The following is a 19836-nucleotide window of genomic DNA, read 5'->3' on the forward strand; positions in this document are numbered from 1 at the left end:
GAAAGCGTGGTATGATAAAATCCATGAATATAAGCACACACTCACACACACACACACACACACACACACACACACACACGCACACGCACACACACAGGCATACATAGTCCCAATTCCTTCCCCGCCTGGCCTTGTGCCCAGCAGCTGGAAAGAAGGCATGAGTACTTGGTTAATCTATGTTGAAATGATCTAAGATGAACAATACAAAATGTGCATGGGTAGAGTCATTCCTGGGACATAAGCCTAAACTTCCTCCCTCCCCCACCCCCCCCAGATAGCTTGTCCCCTAAAACAGCAAGCTGGAGGGGCCAGCCAAGCAGGGTTCATTGTGCCCACATAAGCCAGTCAGTAAATCGTTTTGTGCTTTTCCTCCTTAAGGTTTACCTTGTACATTTGAAACAGATTTCACCTGGATATAAATGTTAACCTGGGGTGGAAGGGCCTGGAGAAGGGGGTGTGATGATATTTAGTGGTACCAGAATCATTGCCAAGGTCATCAGTACAGGCAGGGCCCTGGCAACGATTCCAGTATTAGAGGGCCATCTTTGCAGCTTCTCCAGAGAAGAAGTACTATTAACACTAATACGACCTGAATGCCTGTGAATATGCCAGACATGCTTAGACTTTTTACATCTGTTATCTCACCAAGGCAGGGAACGTTTCAGACACAAGGAGACTGAGGCTTGGCTGGCAAGTAAGAAAACTGGGCCCCAAATTCCAGTCAGCCAAAAATAGAAACCCCAGACCGTTTCTATTAAACATAATTTTTATTTCATCCAAGGCAAAGCTAGATAAAACTCTACAATGCAAAACATGTTGTCAAGGCAAGGCAGTCTGATCACGTTCATTCTGTGCTTGAACACAAGTCAGTGCTGGGTGTGTGCACATCTGCGCCTCCCAGGAGGCACCTGCAGATCTGAGGCCCCCCCAAGGCCCGTTTGTGCTGCATTGTTTCGATCTTCAGTTACATAGGAAATTGACTATGAGTATTGTTGTCATCCAAGGCAGAGGAATAAACCATGCATAAGATAGTCAAAAGCACTGTGTATCGGGTGGGAGGGTAAGGACTCCCACCTGGGACAAAGTAAAGTGAAGCAAGCTGTAGGATTTTCCCCAGAGAAGTGCCCCCTCCTGGCACTCCCTCCCCCCAGCACTCTGATGGCAGCTGTCTGTGACAATGAGATGGAGTCGCGGCGTTATGGAGCCCAGGAGCACGGCTGATCCCCCCCTCTGTCTCTTATCCTTTCTCAGCCTCCAGGTGCCCCAGCCGATATAGCTCTGGCCAGGGAAGATGGCTCCTGAAACGTGCAGATCCTCCCCCATCTCAGGCACACTCAGCCTTTACACACACCTCCATACACCCCGACGTCCATGCATGGCCCACCCACCCCACAGTCACGCATTTCCACACACGCACGCCACCCAGGCACACCCTCAGCTGCCCCCATCTCAGGAGCTCGCTCTCACACCCTCCCTGAGCTCTACCGGCCCCTCTCCCAGACCTCTCCAGCACCCCAGGTTCATTCTGGCTGCAATCCCTGCACCGGGAGAATCCCGAGTCCTGGAATGCTCAGGTCCTATGCGGGGTCAAGGACAGGGAGCTGGGAAACACTTCGTCTACGGTCTCCTGACCTTACTGTCAGCATAGCTGCGTGTGTCCAGGGCTCCCAGGTTCAACTTTGTGAATGGCTCTCTCTAGCCCACAGGCCCTGAAAACACCCTCACCAGCCCCTGGAGACCTGCACTTGCTGAGGGTCTGCCTGGGAAGATGGCTTTGCCCATACGTTTTCTACGGCAAATTCATGCCAGTGTTTCTGTGGGGACTGAGTTGAGCATTCTTAGCCCTCACCTTCACTAAATGCCAGTAGAGCCCTCAGGCATTGGGGCAGCCCAAAGTGTCCCCGCTACAGTCCCAATCACCTCTACTGAAAACCACCAAACAAAAGCCATGGACAGGAAACTTTAAGCATCAGAGCCAGGGTTCTAACATTACAAAGACTAAAATAATTCCAAGGGGGAGGGGTGGGAAGAGAGAGACAGAGAAGAGAGAGAATGTGTGTACGTGTGCGTGTACTTGTGTGTATGTGTGTGAACTATGGGGACGGGACACAGAGATGAGGACAGGACAGACTTGGAACAATCCCTCCAATTATGATACCTGGACTCCTAGATCCCTCTCCAAGCCAAAAAAGTTTTTTAAACCAAAACTTGCCAAGCCTCACAACAGTCCTGTGAGGTAGGTATTATTACACCCATTTTATAGATAGGGAAAGCTGAGCCCAGAGAATGTGCATGACCCACCTATGATGCTCTTCCTCTCCCCCACTCTGTACGCCTTGGCTTCCTCTCAAGGGAGTAAGAGGAGCCCAAGACACTCTGCCCGTCCAAATGCTAACGCTGGGAAAGGAGAAGCAAGCAGTTTTGCGTGAAGGCAGCCTACAGTTTCCCGAATGACTGGTGGCTCTTGTCTGTCTGCTCCCAAAGCCAGGAAAATCTGAACCTGAGCCCAGCATGGGTGGAGGAGGCCACAAGGGACAGAGGCAGATCTCAGTGGGACCCTGCAAGCCCCTCGGGCTGGGCAAGGGTCAGAGGCCATAGCCATGGCTGCCCCACAGGCACTCCTGTTCCTCCTCTCCCAACCTGCACCCTTGGGGACGCTCGCTGCTGCTTTTTGGCAGGGAGAGTCCTCAGGCAGTCCCTATACACTTTGGAAAAGGGGGCTACTCCCCTCTCATCCATCCCAGGGGCCCAGAGGACAGAGTGTCAGAAATTCAACAAGAGAGCGAGGGGGTGGGAGCAGATGGCGGACTCCTCCATGATCACAGCCCAGGGCCCCCTCACTTCCCCAGCCCCACAGGGACAATACCACGACATGGCCTGTAAGGGGCCCCCGGGAGCACTTGGCAGACACCTCCCAGACTCAGTCGCTGGCCAGTGGGCTATTAACGACACAACTCCAGCTCCCTGGTCCCCTGCCTGACCCTGGGTGAGGGCGGCAGGACCCCTCACCAGGGCCCACCAGAGCTGGCTGTTCCATAGGGGCTGAAGCAGGGAAGGACCGCACGAGCCAGGACTCAGGAGCTAAGGCACAGTCTAGCCCCACACGCAAGGGGTGTGCAAACCAGTGTGTGGAAAAGCAAAGGAAAAACCGTGGGTACTCTCTCCCTGCACCTCCCCAAACCTGGGGTGAGAGCGCGGCGCAGCTGAGCAGGAAGCAGCCAGAAAACCCAAGGGCCCTCTCATCCAAAGCAACAGGGTCCCCGAGGTGAAGGCAAGCCTTGAGGCAGGGATGGAGATGAACACCCCTGGGCAGGGAGAAGCTGGAGGAACACAGGAGCAACTCCTCAAGTAAGATGGCGCCACCTGCTGCTTCAGGGGAAGAGGAGCAGGGCGGAGCTGGCTGGGGGTTCCCAGCAGTGGCCATGGTCCTGCCATGCCGAGGAGAAAGGGCAGCCAGCGTTGGCAGGGCTGGGGTGAGCATTCCGTGGCCAAGAGGCCCACCTCTGCAGCCCTGATGCCCCAAGGAGAAATACTAGGAAAGGTGTAGGTGGCGCCCCAGTGCTCTGGGACCCCTGCATGAGCCCTCAGGGCCCAGAGATCAGAGGAGCAGACTAGGTGGGCTAGGACCCCCCCAAGACCAAGGTGGCAGCCCTAGCCGGGAGGGTTCAGAGACTGAGCAGCATGGGGTCTGGGGGTGGGGGGAGAACCAAGACAGGCAGGCAGGCACCCAGGGGTGGGGGAAAGGGGAGTTCCTCACTAGAGGGACGGGGGGCAGCAGGAATCCATCAAAGCCTCTCACTGTAGGACCCCTCCAGCAGCCTCCCACCCTCGGATCCTGTACAGTCCTCTAGCCACTCCCACCGTAAAAGGGTTAGTCCTCCACACTCAGGGTCCAGCTACTGGGACAGCCCTCACCAACCCCCCAGGTCTCTCACAAAGAGACATCGGGAGGAAAACCAAGGCGTTCCCTGTCCAGGGTGGGGCCACTGAAGGAGACCATCTACCCAGGTGTCGGGGGACCGGCCCTCCACACCGCTCCATCCCCTCCTCTCCTTTCCTGAACCTTCCACAGGGCCCCTCCCCTGGCCAGCCCTTGTCCCTGGGGAGCCCTGGCAGGGGAGGGGGTGGGGCAGGCTGGACAGGACCCCAGTTTCTCCCTGCCCGGAAAGACTACAGTTTGAGCCAAGCAGCAGATGTCTCAGGCACGTGGGTTCACGGACACGGCTCAGGCATCAGTTTCACCGTTAGAAAGTGAGGCTCCTGGCCGCTGCTCGGCCCCAAGCAGGGCTCACACTTTTGTTGGTGCTTTCTCTTCCGCCTTGGAGCCAGGTAACCCATTCTCTGTATTATCGTTCCCTGACGAACTCACGAGGCACTCCTTCCTGAGAGGAGAGAGGAGAGAGGGAGGTGCTGGTGAGAGGAGGAACCCAAGTGATGGGTAAATTGTGAAGGAAGAGCCATGGTGCCCTGGGCCACCGCTGGACCCTCCCCCTGGCCTTCTGTAGAGCTATGGTAGCCAGAGGCCAGGTTGCCTAGCCTCTCTGCCTCCATATCCTCATCTATAGAATGGGTATAACGATGGCCCCTTCTTCATGGGGTTGCTGGGAGGAGTCACTGAGCTCTTGGAACAGTGCCTGACCCACAGGAAGGTCTCAGTAAGGCTAGCATCACCCAGTTATCTCAACATGGCAGAAGGCAACGGTACCAGGCGCTCTTCCTAGGGATCGGTGCTGAGGGGTAATTGTCCGGCTGTGCCAACCCAGGGGAAGGGTACAGGCCAGTGGGCAGTATGCCAAGGGCAAAGCGCTCCTCACCCAGGGCCCCGCAGGCCCTTCCTCCTGAAGCTCACTGTGACCAGAGGTAGAAGAACGAGACGGAAGGGGCACAGCAGGTGTGAGCAGGCGGTGGTGGAACAGGGCAGAAGGCAGTAGGAAGGAGAGATGGTTAGATGGAAGACACCCCCCAGGAGCATCGCCACCCCGGCCACCCTGTGCTGGACATGCTCCAGTTTGAGTATAACGCCCCCAACAGCAGTGCCCAGGCTGCACAGGGCTCTCCAGGGAAGACCTGACTGCTACATCACTCCCACCTTTCAGCTCATGAAAACCTCCAAGTCTTTTTCACTGCTGTTGTTGCTAAACTACATCTTAGCCTCACCCTGGGCTTCTCTACCTGGGTTTGAGGCCTTCAGGAAGGACTTAACATTTTGTCCTCATCAATTTCATCTTGCAAGATTTAGTCAATAGCTCCAGCCTCTTAAGATCCTCCTAGATCCAGAAAAGGGAACCCTCCTACACTGCTGGTGGGAATGTAAATTGGTGCAGTCACTATGGAAAACAGTATGTAGGTTTAGTTTTTTTAAACTAAAAATAGAGTTGCCATATCATCCAGCAATCCTACTCCTGGGCGTATATCTGGATAAAACTCTAATTCGAAAAGACACATGCACCCCAATGTTCATAGCGGCACTATTTACGATAGCCAAGACATGGAAGCAACTCAAATGTCCATCCACAGATGAATGGATAAAGAAGATGTGGTACATGTATACAATGGAATATTACTCAGCTGTAAAAAAGAATGAAATAATGCCATTTGCAGCAACATGGATAGACCTAGAGATTTTCATAGTAAGTGAAGTAAGTCAGACAGAGAAAGACAAATACCATATGATATCACTTATATGTGGAATCTAAAATATGATACAAATGAACTTATTTACAAAACAGAAACAGACTCACAGGCACGGAAAAAAAAAAACTTACGGTTACCAAAGGGGGAGAGAGAAATTAGGAGTTTGAGATTAGCAGATACAAACTACTATATATAAAATAGATAAACCACAAGGTCCTACTGTATAGCACAGGGAACTATATTCAATATCTTGTAATAAACCATAATAGAAAAGAATCTGAAAAAGAATATATATGTATGTATGTATAACCGAATCACTTTGCTATACACCAGAAACTAACACAACATTGTAAATCAACTGTACTTCAATAAAAAAAAAAAAAAGATCCTCCTAGATCTCAAGTTTGTTCTCCATCAAATATAGTTGCTAGGTTTCTTATATCACTCCTAGTGTAGTTCAAGTGTTAATAATAACAATGAACAAACAGAGCCCTGTGACATACCACTAAAGACCTCTATTCAGATGGGTCTATCTATCATCTATCTATCTATCTCTATACCTAAGTTATAGTCAACCTGGCCAATTCCTATCCACCTAACCATCCATATTTCTTTACTAAGACCCTACTGGCTACCAGGCACCGTGTCAGGCTAGAAGGATGTCCAATTGACATGGTGCCTGCTCTCCAAAAACGTGCAGTCTTCCAGGAGACATGCTATTACACAAGTAACTGCAATACAATGTGGTAAATGATAGGAAGGGGGGCATACCAGGGAGGGACTCAACCTAGGAAGGCTCCTTCTAGGGTCAGGGAAGTGTCCTTTAAGCTGAGACCAAGAAAGATGAGCAGGAAAAGAGGGAGGAGACACTCCAGGCAGAGGGAACTGCACCCACATGTGAAAGCCCAGAACTGATCATGAGATGCCGCCCCATACCTCCCTTCTTCTTGGAAAGAAGCCACATCTCTGCTGTTACACAGGCTTTCCTCCCTGCTCAGAGAACCTCCTCGGGCTTCCCCATGGCCTGTCTCCCACCTCCCCACCCAGTTCCTGTGCCCACCAAGGCCAGACCCTTTCTTCCGGGTCCTCTGATGGAGCCAGGCCCTGCAAGCCCTCCCCAGCTCCCCTACAGTCAGAGGAAAGCCAGTCTCAGCCTGGACTCCCAGGTCCTCAAGGGTCTGTCCCAACCCCCTTTGCAGGTTTTTCCTCCCTATCACACACCCCCACTCTCTCAACAACAACAATAAATGCCTTGTCCTCCAGAACATGCTCGTTTCCCAGACTCTCTGTCTTTGCTCTCAGTGTTCCCCACCTGGAACACCCTTCTCTTCACCCTCCCCAGGGCTTAAATCATATCCATCTTGCAAGGCTGACCCCAAATGTCTCTTTGGCCAGAAATCCTTCCCTAGTATTCCACCCTCTCCTGAATCCCTGCAGCATTCTCTCACACCTCTACACTGGCCCTAATCCCTCCACCTCATGTTACAATGATTTGTGTACACGTCTTCTTTACTTAAGGGCAGAATCTCATTCCTTCCAGAATTTCCTGCAGCACCTGGCACAGTACCTTGCACACAGCACTTCAAAAAGAGCCACCGGATGAAAGAACGACTGACTGAACTCTAGATCCACCCCATGAATCAGTAGGGTATGGTGGCAATGGTTGAAGCTTCAAAGCAAATAAGTCAGGATTCAAATCCCAATTCTATCACTTATTAGCCTTAGGTAAGTCACTAAACCACTCTGAACTTGCTCAACTTCAAAATAAAATTGTACCTATTTTTTAAAAAAATGCCTGGTGGAGTACCTAACACATGGTAGGCATGCGATGAATGACAGGAAGTAATACTATCTATAGTGTCCTCCTGATCCAGCTGTTGCTAGCAAGAAAATGTTAGCCTGCCTTGTTTTTGGTGAACTTGTGGTGGCTCCCAAGGATCACTGTTTTCTTTTCTAAGTGCTTTTAAACCATATGTTGAATAATGTGTTCTCCAAGTTTGCTCGCCATCAGTAGTAAGACTGATTGTTAAAAACAGAATTTGGTCCAGCTCCATGCTCCTGGCCCCTCTCAAGATCTCCAAAACCCTCCCAGCCTCTGGCCACAATACAGGGAGACACCCCTAGAGTTCATCATCTCAACCAGTGCCTCCCTGCTCCCCCTCCGCTCTGCAGTTCTCTAAAGTCCCTCCCTGCCTTCAGCTGCCTTCCCTTCTTACCAGTGGAACTTCTGCCCTTTCAAACCTAATTCTTTCTTCTCAACAGAGCAGAATAAAGCCAACACCAGCAGAGCATCTCCCCCTTTTCTCTTCTTCTCCTTGTTACTCTCACCCACTCCACTCCAATGGCAGGCCTGCCTCATCTCATCTTTCTTGCCAAGAACACAACTTTCAAATGCCTTTTGCCTGCTCTGGTTTTGCAACATTCAATTTTGGAGCCTGCCTGTTCCAGCAATTCTGGGCCTGGGTCGCACCCTTTGTACCTCCCCATCTTTCCTCCCCCTTCCTCTTACGGATATCTGATTTATACCTGAATTTATCCTAAGGCTTCCTAGGCGGCCATATCAGCCTTTTCAGACTGTTTTTATCTCCCTCATTAGGATTTTCAGAATTTCACAATAAGAGACTCCCATCACCCTAGAAGGATCTTCCCATTTTAGAGCTTCTGTACATGGAATCTTATATTTTCCCTGATCCGAAAAAAAAAAAGGCATCTTAAAGCCTTTGGTAGGACTTTAGATTTAGGTGGTACAAATAGAGAGAGGCTAACGGGATGGGCAGGAAGACAGGGAAATGAGGAAGAGCAAGTGGGTTGTATTTATGTTCTCAGTGAAGTCAGTGTATTCAACAAACACCTACTGGGAGGATGGGGAAAAGGAAGTGAGATTAGGAATGGGGCTGGAAGATGGGAGGAGGGTGGCAGAATTAGGAAGAGAGGATGGGATTAGGAGACATAGGCAGAAAGATGAAGGCAGATAGGGGTAGATGACGGTGGATGAGAAGATGCTGGGAACACCCATAATACGAGAGTGAGTGGGTGGTGGGCTGGTGGGAGGAGAGGAGTCAACTCACTTCTTCTCCTGAGTCTTCTTGATAATGAAGGCGATGAACTTCTTAACCAGCAGGATGAAGATGAGGAGCCCAATGACCCCGCCCACAACGGCCAGGATGATGAGTGTCACCGTGTTGTCCACTTCTTCCACTTCATGGCCAGAGCAGGGAGAGAAGGCGGGTGGAAAAGGGGAGCAGGAGTCACCTGGAGCACCATGGCAGCCCAACAGCTCCAGAGCCTCCAACCTGGGCATCTGGGACACGCCCACCTCAGGCAGGAAGCAGGAGAAGCTAGAATATGGCATCCATCAGGCTAAGGCATAACAGGAAGACGGCCCTCTCCCCCGACACTCTGCACATACGCCCTCCCGCAGACACCCACACGAGTTCTGGAATAACTCGGACTCAGGGACCACAGCACCCCAGGTTTGACTTGACCCTCAAACAGGAGACTTTCATTGCCTCTTTCTAGGTCTCCTTTGCCCATGCAGAAAAAATTGAGAATCTCCCTGTGACATCTCTTATGTGATCAGGAGACACCGGAGCCAGGTAGTCTGGATTTCAACTGCAGGATTTCCATGGTCACTTACTAGGTGGTAACCTAGAACTGGTCACTTAACTCTTCTAGCCTCAGTTCCTTCAACTGAAAACTGAACCCCTGACTTCCCAAACCTTCTCCACCCACAGTCTCCCCCATCTCTGCTGAGAAAACTCCATCCTTCTAATTGCTCTGGCCCAAATCCTTGGAGTCATCCTTGACTCCTCTCTTTTTTTCAAACCCCCATATCCAATCCATTAGGATTGGCCCTAACTTCAAATATTCCAGAATCATGAGCATCTCCCCTGTAGAAATTCCACACCATCTAGGGAGCAGTGGACCCCCAGGCACACAAGAAACACAGCACGATCAGGATCCTCAAGCAGATTTCCTTCCTTTTTCTCTGCTTCTGCACCTCCCTAGCCTTCCAGGCTCCCCCCTTGAAGATGCCCACCCAGCCTAACTCCTCCAGCCCTTCCCCTAAACACCTCCAGTGTCTGGGATCATGTGACATCACATGCTTCCTCGCTGTCTGTTTCACCTGTGTCAGACTGAAACCCCACCACCTGGGACTTAAGCTCCAGAGGGAGAGATCATTCTTATCAATCTGTTACCTGTGCCTCTAAAAGCTTTGCCCCTGTTTCAATTATGTGTTTACCTGTCTTCTGTCCTACCCTGACCTGTCAATTCCTCGAGAAAGAACACTGTGTATCATTCATAGCACTCTTTGGTTTGATGCCTGGCATCCAACCGGCTCTTGCTAACAGAATACACAAGAGTAGTAATAATCAGCACATACGGAGAACTTTACAAAACACTTCCAAGTAGCTTCTGTAACTCTCACAACAACCTTAAGCGAATGCAGATTTTATAGATGAGGAGAACAAGGCTCAGAAGGCCTAAGTGTATATCACAAGCTATTCAGGGGCAGAATAAGTATTCAAGCTAAGTTATTCAAGCTTCCAGATGTAACTCCAGCAGCTCTTGAAAGCATAAAGCGAAAGAAAACACCAACGTGGTCCTTTTCACCATTACACTGAATCGGGTACCCACCCCCACCCCCATCCTTCCAACTTTACTGCCCTTGTCCCAGCCCTCACTGCATACGTTTATCAACAACTTGGAGGAAGATGGTGGCCTGGTGCTGAAGATAATTCTCCTTGGGGTTCTTCACGTGGCAGGTGTATTTGCCCGTGTCGCTGAACTCCAGGTTCCTCAGCAAAATGGAAATATTGTTCATTTTCTCCTTCACAGAGCCCTCCAGAGTGATCCGGTCATCATCTTTCAACTTCACCTTGGGGTCTGACTTCTCATTCTTCACAATTCCATCTATGAGCTGTGGGAGGAAGACGGGAGCAAGGAGGTGGCCAAGAAAGAATCACGGTCCTTTCGAGAGTCATGACTTCACTCCAGCCCACTCCTTGGGTATCTCCCTGCCCAGGTCCAGGAAGAGCCCTCCCCCAGTGGTTTCTTTCCAGTATCGATAGGTCTGCCTGTCCATCCTGGATTTTACTGGCTTCAGGCTAAACCCACTTTCTGTTATTAAGGTCTCCCTAGAACGTAGCATGCTTTTACCGTTCTCTTCATAAAAGCCTTTTAAGTAACAAAGGCTGCAAATACCACACTTGTTTCCCTCTGTCACTGTCCCCAGCCTCTGCTGACGCCACATCCCATCTGCCTGAATTCTGACCCTCCATCGGGACGTGGACCAATCCCACAGCACTGTGCATCGGTACCCTCTGCGTTCAGCGTTTCATTACATCCAGAGCTGGTCTCTTGTGACTTCTGGTCCCCTACTAGATTGCAGAGTGAGTGCTCAGTAAACACCTGCTGACTGCTCCATCCCACCCGTGGCCACAGCCCTGGCCCCTTCTCTTCTCCAGATTGCTCTCCCATCCTTCCAAGGTCTGTTCGTTCCCCAGCCCTCCTCCGATTTGGACTCTTCTCATTTCCCCTCTCCAAGTCTTCCAAAGGTCTTGTCTCTCCTGTTTTTTATATTAAAGTATTAATTTTTACACAAGCTAACCAAGTTTCGGGTATTTCTTCAGACCAGACAGAGGACTCTAGCCAAGAATTCCAACAGACCCCAAATTCTGGCAACACAATCTAAGCATCCTTCCCACTTGGATCCTTCTAGACAGGCTCCAGAAAGAATACTGGGAGAAAAGGTGACAAAAGGTCCTGGGGACCATCACCGTGGGGTCAGTCCAGAAATGACCAGAGCCTGGGATGGGAGGCAGGGGTGAGGCGACAAGGAAGGGAGGCGGATCTGAGCTGTCCTGTCCCTTCCCCGCCTACTTACAATCTTGAATGTATCACTGCTGTTGTAGGACCACCAGAAGCGCAGGTTCTCGAAGCCAAAGCAGCTGGTGAAGGTGCATGGCAGCAGGATCTCCGTGCCGTTGACGGCGTAGATGGTAGCGGCCTTTCCCACAGATACCTCCAGCGACAGGGACACGGGGAGCAGGAAGAGACCTGTGTGAGGGGCACCACCTCCCTGAAAACCCCATCGGAACCTCCAGGCTGGAGGCCTGGAAGGGACCTCTCGGATAGGGTGGAGTGGCTTGGTCAGGCAGGGAGGCCTCTATCACCCTTGGTGTCAATATCAGGAAGATGGTTCTCTTTACTTCAACGTGCACTGCCTGGGCCACTGCAGTGATTCATTCTCCTTCTTGGCTTGAGTTGGATGGACTTCCGAGCCAGTTAGCAGCCCTTGCGGCATTCTAAGTGACCACCAGGAGTCACCCCAACCCAGGAAAACCAGGCCCCTGCCTCCGTGCCGCGAGTCCGCGCCCCCTAACCTGCGGGTTCGGTCCCTGCATCGCCCCCAAGCGCAGGGCCCGCACCTCCCGTTCGCGCTGGGAATTTCCCCAAGGGCTGTGCGCGGCATCCCCGTTACGTTTTCGGGATTGGGGGTGGGGTTTTGGGGGGCTGAGGGGGTCCCGTGAGGTGAAGAAGAGGAAAACGGCAATCGAGGTGTCTGGACACGGGCCAGCAGCCACTCATCACCGACCCTGGTGGCTCCCACAGGCCCCAAGGAGCGGAGAGGCAGAGGGGCGCCTCCCGCTGGACCTTGCTGAACCACCGAGCTGGACCCCGAGAAGAGAAGGGAGACAGGGCCGACCGGGATGGCATCCGGCGGGGTGGGGTGGAACAGAGCACGTCTGTGCATCGGTCAGCGGCAGCGAGAACCGAACGGGTAAAGCAATAACGCAGAGAAAGTGAGGGCGGAAGACACTTTGTGGAGGCCGACTGCGGGCAACCAGGTGCACACAAGCGGGGTGCCTGGAGAGAGCGCTGCACACTCCGTCCCCTCCTGGCCCGAAGTGGCCCATCCTGCCCCCCACTCCCCGCAGCCCCACTGCGGCCTCTTGTCCTGGGAACATCCCCCGAGCCCCACACCCCCGCCCCTGCTTCTTTCCCACGCCCTCACATCAATACCACCCCTGCCACCTGAGCAGGTGGCAATCGTGAATTTCCACTCGTGGCCTCCGGGCCCTGCCTCATGAGTTCTTGTAAGGAAAGCTGGTCCTCCTGTCCTACAAAGTCCTTGAGGATAGTCCACCGTACCTCAAGGTCATGGGGAAGAGGGGTGTCGGAATTAGAGAGTAGCTCTCCTTGCCCCTAGATGAACCAGGCACCCAGGGTCACCCTGGGTGAGGACTCAGAGGGAGTCCTTCTCAGGTTTCCAGTGACCCTGAGAATAATGACCTTTTCCTGGGCCGGATGCTTGCTAAGGTTCTGTGTGAGTAATCTCATACCACCCTCACCTCACACCTGTAAGGTGGTCTTATTAATCACATTTTACCGGTGGGAAAAATGAGGCTCAGAAGAGCAAAGTGCCTTGTGCCTGGGCCAAAGTCATACAACTTCTAGAGGCAGTTGAAATCTGAACTGGGGTCTGACCCCAGGGCTAGTGGGCAGCTGAGAGCATCCATTTGGCTGCACCCAACTCCTATGCCAAAGTCTCCCCGGCATCTCTTCCCAGACTGTAATTTCTCTCAACTACTTGGACCTCCAGCCTAGGGCTCCCAGAGTGTAAGAGCTAAAGGATCCAGACTGATCCATGTTACAGACACTAAGTCGCCACTGCCTGATTTTAGAGACAGGACAACCAAGACCCAAAATGGGAGGAAACTTGGCTGAACTGACTGGGTTTAGTGGCCGAGCCACTTGAGAAACCTTCTCAGGCCAGGTCAGCTCCCAGCTCTAAAGGCAATTCCCAGAACTGCTCTGGTTCCCAAGACAGCCAGGGTCAGTCTTTGTTTTAAAGGCCACCAACCTTGCTCTTTCTCCCATCCTCACTCTCAGGGAAGGACCTCTTTTGTCAAACTTAATTCCCTCATGGTACGTCATAAACCAGCTTCCTCTTGTTTTGCCCACATGAGATAATGATACCTGGTACCACCTGGGCAATGCTTTTTAAATAGGGGAGGGGGAGTTCCCCGGCGGTAGGCAGCTAAGATCCCACATGCTGCGTGAAGCCAAATAAAGAAAGAAAGAAGAGGAGCTCCAAGGAGAGCTGGCAGCCCAACTCTGCTTTCAGGGCCCCCCTCAGCTTCTTCATGTCCACTTCACTTCTGAAGGCAAAGTGGACTGCTCTTACCACGAAGCTCAGAAATAACACCCAGTGTCCAGGATCCCCTGCCACTGTCGACAACTGCTGATATTTACTCAGCAATTATTATGTGTCAGGCACATTTTACCTACACATCCATGCTATGAGTGGTGTACTGTAATACATCCCTATTACAGACATGGCAACTGAGCATAGAGAGGTTAGGTGACTTACCTAAGGTCAAAAAGAGACACTTCTAGCATCCCAAAGCCCCAACGCAAGAAAGTCCTTCCTTACATCCTAAAACATGAGGGTTTGCCCACCTGCTGTGTTCCAATGTGTGCTGAGAGGTCATTTCAATTAGTCTTCATTCTTTGATCGGCTCCTCTGTGCCAGCAATTGTTCTAGAGCAGTGGCTTTCAAATTCACAGAGCTTCAGAAACACCTGGAGGGCAATTACAGCTAGCTCTGCGGGCCCCACCCCGGGAGTTTCTGATCTAGCACGTAGAATGGAGCCTGGAAATTTGCATTTCTAAGAAGGTCCCAGGGAATGCTGTGGTCAGGGATGACACTTTGAGAACCGCCATGCAGGAGGATTTCTACCTGTTAACTCCAAGTTTTATTAGAATGCCAAAAGGTAGGTATCATTTTTCTCATTTTACAGGCAGTGAAACTGAGGCTCAGAGAGGTTAAGTCACTTGCCCAGGGCCACATAATAAATGGTGAATCTGAATTGAGCACCTATTATAAAATAGGACAGGCATTTTACATGCACTGTCCCACTTAATCCTCATAATAATCCTATGAGGTAGTTAGTTATTATTTTTATCCCCAATATACAAAATGAAGAAAGAGGCTGAGAGAGATTAACCAGCTCAAGGCCACACAACTGGTGAGCGGAATAAGCAGTGTACAGACGGCACTCTGCTGTCCACCCCTTTGTGACGGTGCCTCTCCAAGAGCACAGTGCTGTCAGGGCCAAGCTCTCCTTAGCACTCTTGGTTTTCTTTTTATCTCTCCCCTCCCCCAACCCCCTTCCCCAGAGGTCTAGGGACGGGAGCCAGACATGACATTCCACCCTCCAGCCTAGAAGATGGCCTTCTGATGGGAGACCCAGCTTTGCTTCTCACCCCCTACCGCCCCCGCAAACCACGGAGCAGAGTGCAGAGCTGTGACAGGGAAGCTCTCGGGAGAAGGCAGCTTCCTGATGGCTACAGTGCTCCCTTGGGGCCAGAACACGTGCTCCAAGGGTCACCACACCACCAGACTCCAGTGTTCGGGATCCTGGGGAAGGTGGTGGGGGGATGCAAGTCAGGGGCCAAATCCCTCTCCCTGAGCTCAGCCAGAATGGGCTATCCAAGAGCACCAAAGATACACATCAAAAGTGAAATTATTTGCTTTAAATAGAAGCAAAAAAAAAAAAAAGTCCAGAACAGAGGAGAAAAGTATTTCTTTAAGGTCTGGCTGATGACAGTGCACATTTCTGCCTGATTAGTGTGTGCCTATGTGGATGACTTAACTCTAATACACTCGGGACTCCCCGACTCCCAGAGTGAAGCATTGCCATTTCCATCGTAACCTGGAGGGGACAAAGGAAAGGCAGAGACGTTTCCACGGTGAAGTTCAGAGCCCTGCCCGAGTTAAAGCATCAGAGAGGCCGAGCAAGCCTGGCTTCTCCACAGCACGCCCTCCCAGCAGGCAAAAGTCCTGCCGGCTGTGTCTGGGAGACTCCTGCACAGGAAAGCCCAGGGCCCTGCCTCTTGTACCTTCTCCCCTGTGAGCCTGCGCTGCGGCGGCGGGGGGGGGGGGGGGGGGGGGGCGTGGGGGGGGGAGCAGGGGCAGGTGTAAATCCACTAGAGGACCCCAAGAGGTACTTCAGCAGGATGACCGAGCAGACACAAGGCAGGCCCCACTCTGCCTGCTGACCTTGAGAAAGTCAGACGTGCCATAGCCCCAAACCAGGCATGGCTGTCTTTCCTACCTTCTGAGCTTGGTATAAAGCTAAAACATGAGCTTATAAAACACAAGAAGGGCTTCAGTGAGTCCATCCTCTGGCCTGGGCACTCTGCAGGTAGAGAAGGATAGTGTTTAAAGGGAGGGAGAGAGACAGAGCTGGCCCCCATCACAGGTCTAGATGTAACCAAGGGACCCCAACTGAATGACCAGTGTCAGTCAACAATATCTCCAGGCCATTCACACGCTGTTTTATACTTTCACCTTGTATTACTTCTTGGATGTAATTATTTCCATGTGGTTATTTCCTTAGACAAAGAAGGACTGGGCTTCCCTGGTGGCGCAGTGGTTGGGAGTCCGCCTGCTGTTGCAAGGGACGCAGGTTCGTGCCCCGGTCCGGGAGGATCCCGTGTGCCGCGGAGTGGCTGGGCCCGTGAGCCGTGGCCGCTGGGCCTGCGCGTCCGGAGTCTGTGCTCCGCAATGGGAGAGGCCACAGCAGTGGGGGTCCCGCGTACCACAAAAAAAAAAAAAAAAAAAAAAAAAGGACTTCCTTTGCTTTGTCCCAAACTAAACTCTTTAGAATTTCTTGTGTATGTTTCAGATTGAGGGCCTCTTTCTGGCATCGTGGGACTGATGAACAAGTCCTCCTACTCATGATCTTGTGGAATTCAATCCTAAGCCCCTAAGCCTTGCCTTTGCTCACTGAAAGACCCTAACCATTGAGCCACTCCCAGAGCAGCCATTTTCTTTGCTATTTACTGATCGGCCCCCTCCTATATCATCTGGGTGCTGCGGTTTTGTCTAAGGATTGAATCAGGCCTCCCATTTAAAGTAAAAATGTATTTGATACATGCAAATGTTATCATTAAATACACCAGCAGGGATCTCAGGACTACCATCAGACCTTCCAAGGCAAATGCCAAGGCGGAAACATTCTGCCACCTTTTCCCACATCCGGGGACAGTGACACCCACCTTGGGGTGGAGGGAGGAAAGAGGGGCAGCGTGGTGCCCTAAGTTTAGCTCCCAGGGCTCTCCTGGCAGGGCAGACGGAATCACAGCTGACTTTAATAAGGAAGCTGATCACACTCTGGCCCCCGGGGGAGTCAGACAGGCTCAAAGTTAGAGCTGGGAGGCAGAAAGTGGGGCGAGGTCAGCAGGACAAGACCCCTCCTGGGGTGTAGGCCCTGGCGGCCGTTGCGGGGGCAGGAGCAAGGCTGAGCCAGGAGGGCCCCTGGGCCCAGAGACAAAGATTTCAGCTCCCTCTCCCTGGGCAACCTGCCTCCGTCCGGCCCACACCCAGGGGCTTTGCCGGGAGAGAAACATGCCCCTGAGACAACACTGGATTTTCAACAAAACCAGCTTTGCAAACAAGTCCAAGCAGAGTGCCCTCCTCTTGCAGGCCACGGAACGGGTGCGTTGGTGCAGCCAGCCCGTGGCTTATGCAGAGAGCCCTACACCCCCAGCAACAGGGCAAAGTGGGAGGATCTGTACCTGGGGTCTACCTAGCATGCTGGTCCCACCAGCCATGGCAGGCATGAGGGCTTGGGAGACCCCATAGGCCTGCGTCTCCAGAAGAAGAACAAATCCGCGGTTCCAGATTCAAACCTGGGGTCTTTCTCCATTTCCCCCCTTTCCCGTCCTCTTCTCCATGAACTCCTTACTTACCCTTTCCTTTTCCTTCCTCTGAGTGAGACTCAGCACCCTCTCCTTAATTGCCTTCTCATTAAACAAGCCCTTAATAAATACATACGAAGGGAAAGAAGGCGGGGCAACATAGCACCCTCACAAGTGATCCTTACACAGAGATCACAGTAATTAAGCAAATCAGGGAAAAGGAAGGGGTGGGTAGGACACACACATTACCAGTTACATGCTTAGGAAGGGACTGGCACCCATTTTATCCTCAGCTGCGAAGTTGAGGATAAAATGGCCATGGCCACAGTGGGAACTCGGGCTGATCAGGGATGGGGTGAGGGGCAGCTAGTGTAGAGTGGCACAAAGAGGCCACAAAGTGGCAAAAGTCCTCACAGAGGCCCACTTCCTAGGGTCACTGTGAAACCAGCATATCCGTGCCTAAGGTACAAGAGAGAACACCAGTGACTTCTATCCAGCTGTGGAGTTGTAATAAAATCAGTGGCTCCTGAGTGCAAGACATACTCTATCCCCCCTCCTCTACCAGGTGCCAACGTGACAGGTCTGTACACAGTTTACATTTGCAGAAGCAGCAGTGACTGCCCTTAAAGACTTCTGTCTCCCTGTTTTCAGCCCAAATGCCCACATGGTGTGCCTGACCCGATGAGGGGGGAGCTGCCAAAAGCCAAATGTGACAAATATAAACAGGAAGCGGTGCAGGTGCCAGAGATGGAGTCGGCTTACATTGAAATCCGGCTATGATTTATGAGGCGATTACATTCTGGACTAATAAATACCATCCCCAAATCTGTTGGAGTTTGACGCTCAAAACTACCATGTGCATATTAATACATAATAATCTGTTCCTTCTGTGTCCTCTGGATGTGCCCCCTCCGTCTTCAAACTCATCCCAAAGATGAAGAGCCAGGAGCAGGTTAAACAGGTTCCCCCCAACCCCATGGAATCTTTACCTAAGAAGAGAGATAAGATCCTTCCTAAAAGGGGGCTTGGGGAATTCCCTGGCGGTCCAGTGGTTAGGACTCTGCGCTTTCTCTGCCGAGTTCAACCCCTGGTCGGGGAAGTAAGATCCCGAAAGCAGGTGCGGGCCATAAATAAATAAATAAATAAATCGGGGCTTGAACTGTCCTCCAAGTCCCTTCAACCCCATCCAGTCTGCAGGGAAGGCAGTGGGCACTGGGGGAAGTAGAGAGCAGAGGAGTCAAACAGAAAAAGGACCAGGAAGAAGGGGAGCTCCCCCACCCCCCACTGGTGCTCGCTACTGCCTGGGCAACAAGCATCCAAGTTGCAAACGGCTCTGGGCAGTGGTAGAAACCAGCATCCCAACGATCACACGTTGGGATGCAAAGCCACCTGGCATGCCCTATACCCAAGGCAAAGACACCCTCCCCCAGCACGCTTAAACCTCCCAACTCTGGGCCCCAAGATTCAGCTTTAGAAGCCCGGGGCTGAAGGCACCACAGACAGCAAAGAACTTATCTCGGGGCTGGCTGGCCGGATGGGGCAGGGAAAGGCGCACGGTCCCCCAGGGAGCTCAGCAGTCCGAGCCCGCGTCCGGCAAGAAGCGGTAGCTGCGATGCTCATTCCGTGTCGCACTCCAAAGCCCACCCCGTCCAAGGCGCTGCTCTTCTAAGTGTCTCCTCCTCTGGGGGAAGGTGGGGGAAGGTGGGGGAAGGGTGGGGGGGAAGAGGCAGAAGAAACCAAGCCGGGGCTGCCTTACCCAAAAGCCCAGCGCCCAGCCATCTCGCCCGGGCTGCGCCTCGGTGCCCAGCCCCGGGCATCGTGCTGTTCTCTGCGGAGCGCACCAGGGGCGCGGGGACAGGATACACAGGTCACAGCCGCGCTCGCAGCCCTCGGTCTGCAGTCGGCCCCGAGGCTGCCGGGGAGCTGTGCGCTGCCGTCCGGGGCTCGGGAAAGTTGGCGCGGAAAGGGCGAAGAGGGGGAGGGAGGGAGAGGAGGAGCCGGCTGCGGGAGCAGCCGCGGAGGGCAAGGGGAGGAGAAGGAGGAGCCCCAGGAGGAGGACCGGGAGCAGGTGGGCCTCGGAGCTAGTGCAGAGGCGAGCGACGCTGCTCCTCTGCTTTGGAAGCCCTCCAGCCGCAGGAGGGGCGGTGGCCGCCGCGGAGCCCGGGGCGCCCCCGCCTCGTGGTCCCCGAGCCCCGGGAGCCTGCCGCACCGCCCTACCACCACCACCACCACCCCTGCTTCCTCTCCGGCTCGGGCTGGGCGGCTGCGGCTTCGCACTGCAGGGCCGCCCTCAGCCGCGCGCATCATCCCGTGCGCTGAGCTGCCAATTAGGAGGATAGTTTGGGGAGGAGTAGAGATGGAGCTTTTCGAGTGTTGGAAGGCGGCGATGTTCTGCTTTGGGGAACACGAGGAGGGTAGCGGCTCTCTCTCCCGGGGCCGCGAAGGGACCGCTCGGATGCCCGCAGCCAACACTGCAGCAGCCGGCGGGCG

The 19836-nt window shown here is 52.8% G+C and overlaps 1 protein-coding gene across 1 annotated transcript; it reads right to left on the reverse strand.

The window, feature by feature from the left end:
• Positions 1-748: 748 nt before the first annotated feature.
• Positions 749-19548, reverse strand: SCN4B (sodium voltage-gated channel beta subunit 4). Its single transcript, XM_059069108.2, has 5 exons — positions 19103-19548; positions 11522-11694; positions 10327-10555; positions 8703-8832; positions 749-4382 (listed from the first exon to the last, which is right to left on the reverse strand). Exons 1-5 carry the CDS (start codon positions 19161-19163, stop codon positions 4289-4291), a joined length of 687 nt encoding a protein of 228 aa, XP_058925091.1. The 5' UTR covers positions 19164-19548; the 3' UTR covers positions 749-4288.
• Positions 19549-19836: the final 288 nt, after the last annotated feature.

Source organism: Kogia breviceps, chromosome 7 (assembly GCF_026419965.1).
Source record: "Kogia breviceps isolate mKogBre1 chromosome 7, mKogBre1 haplotype 1, whole genome shotgun sequence".
NCBI lineage: Eukaryota > Metazoa > Chordata > Mammalia > Artiodactyla > Physeteridae > Kogia > Kogia breviceps.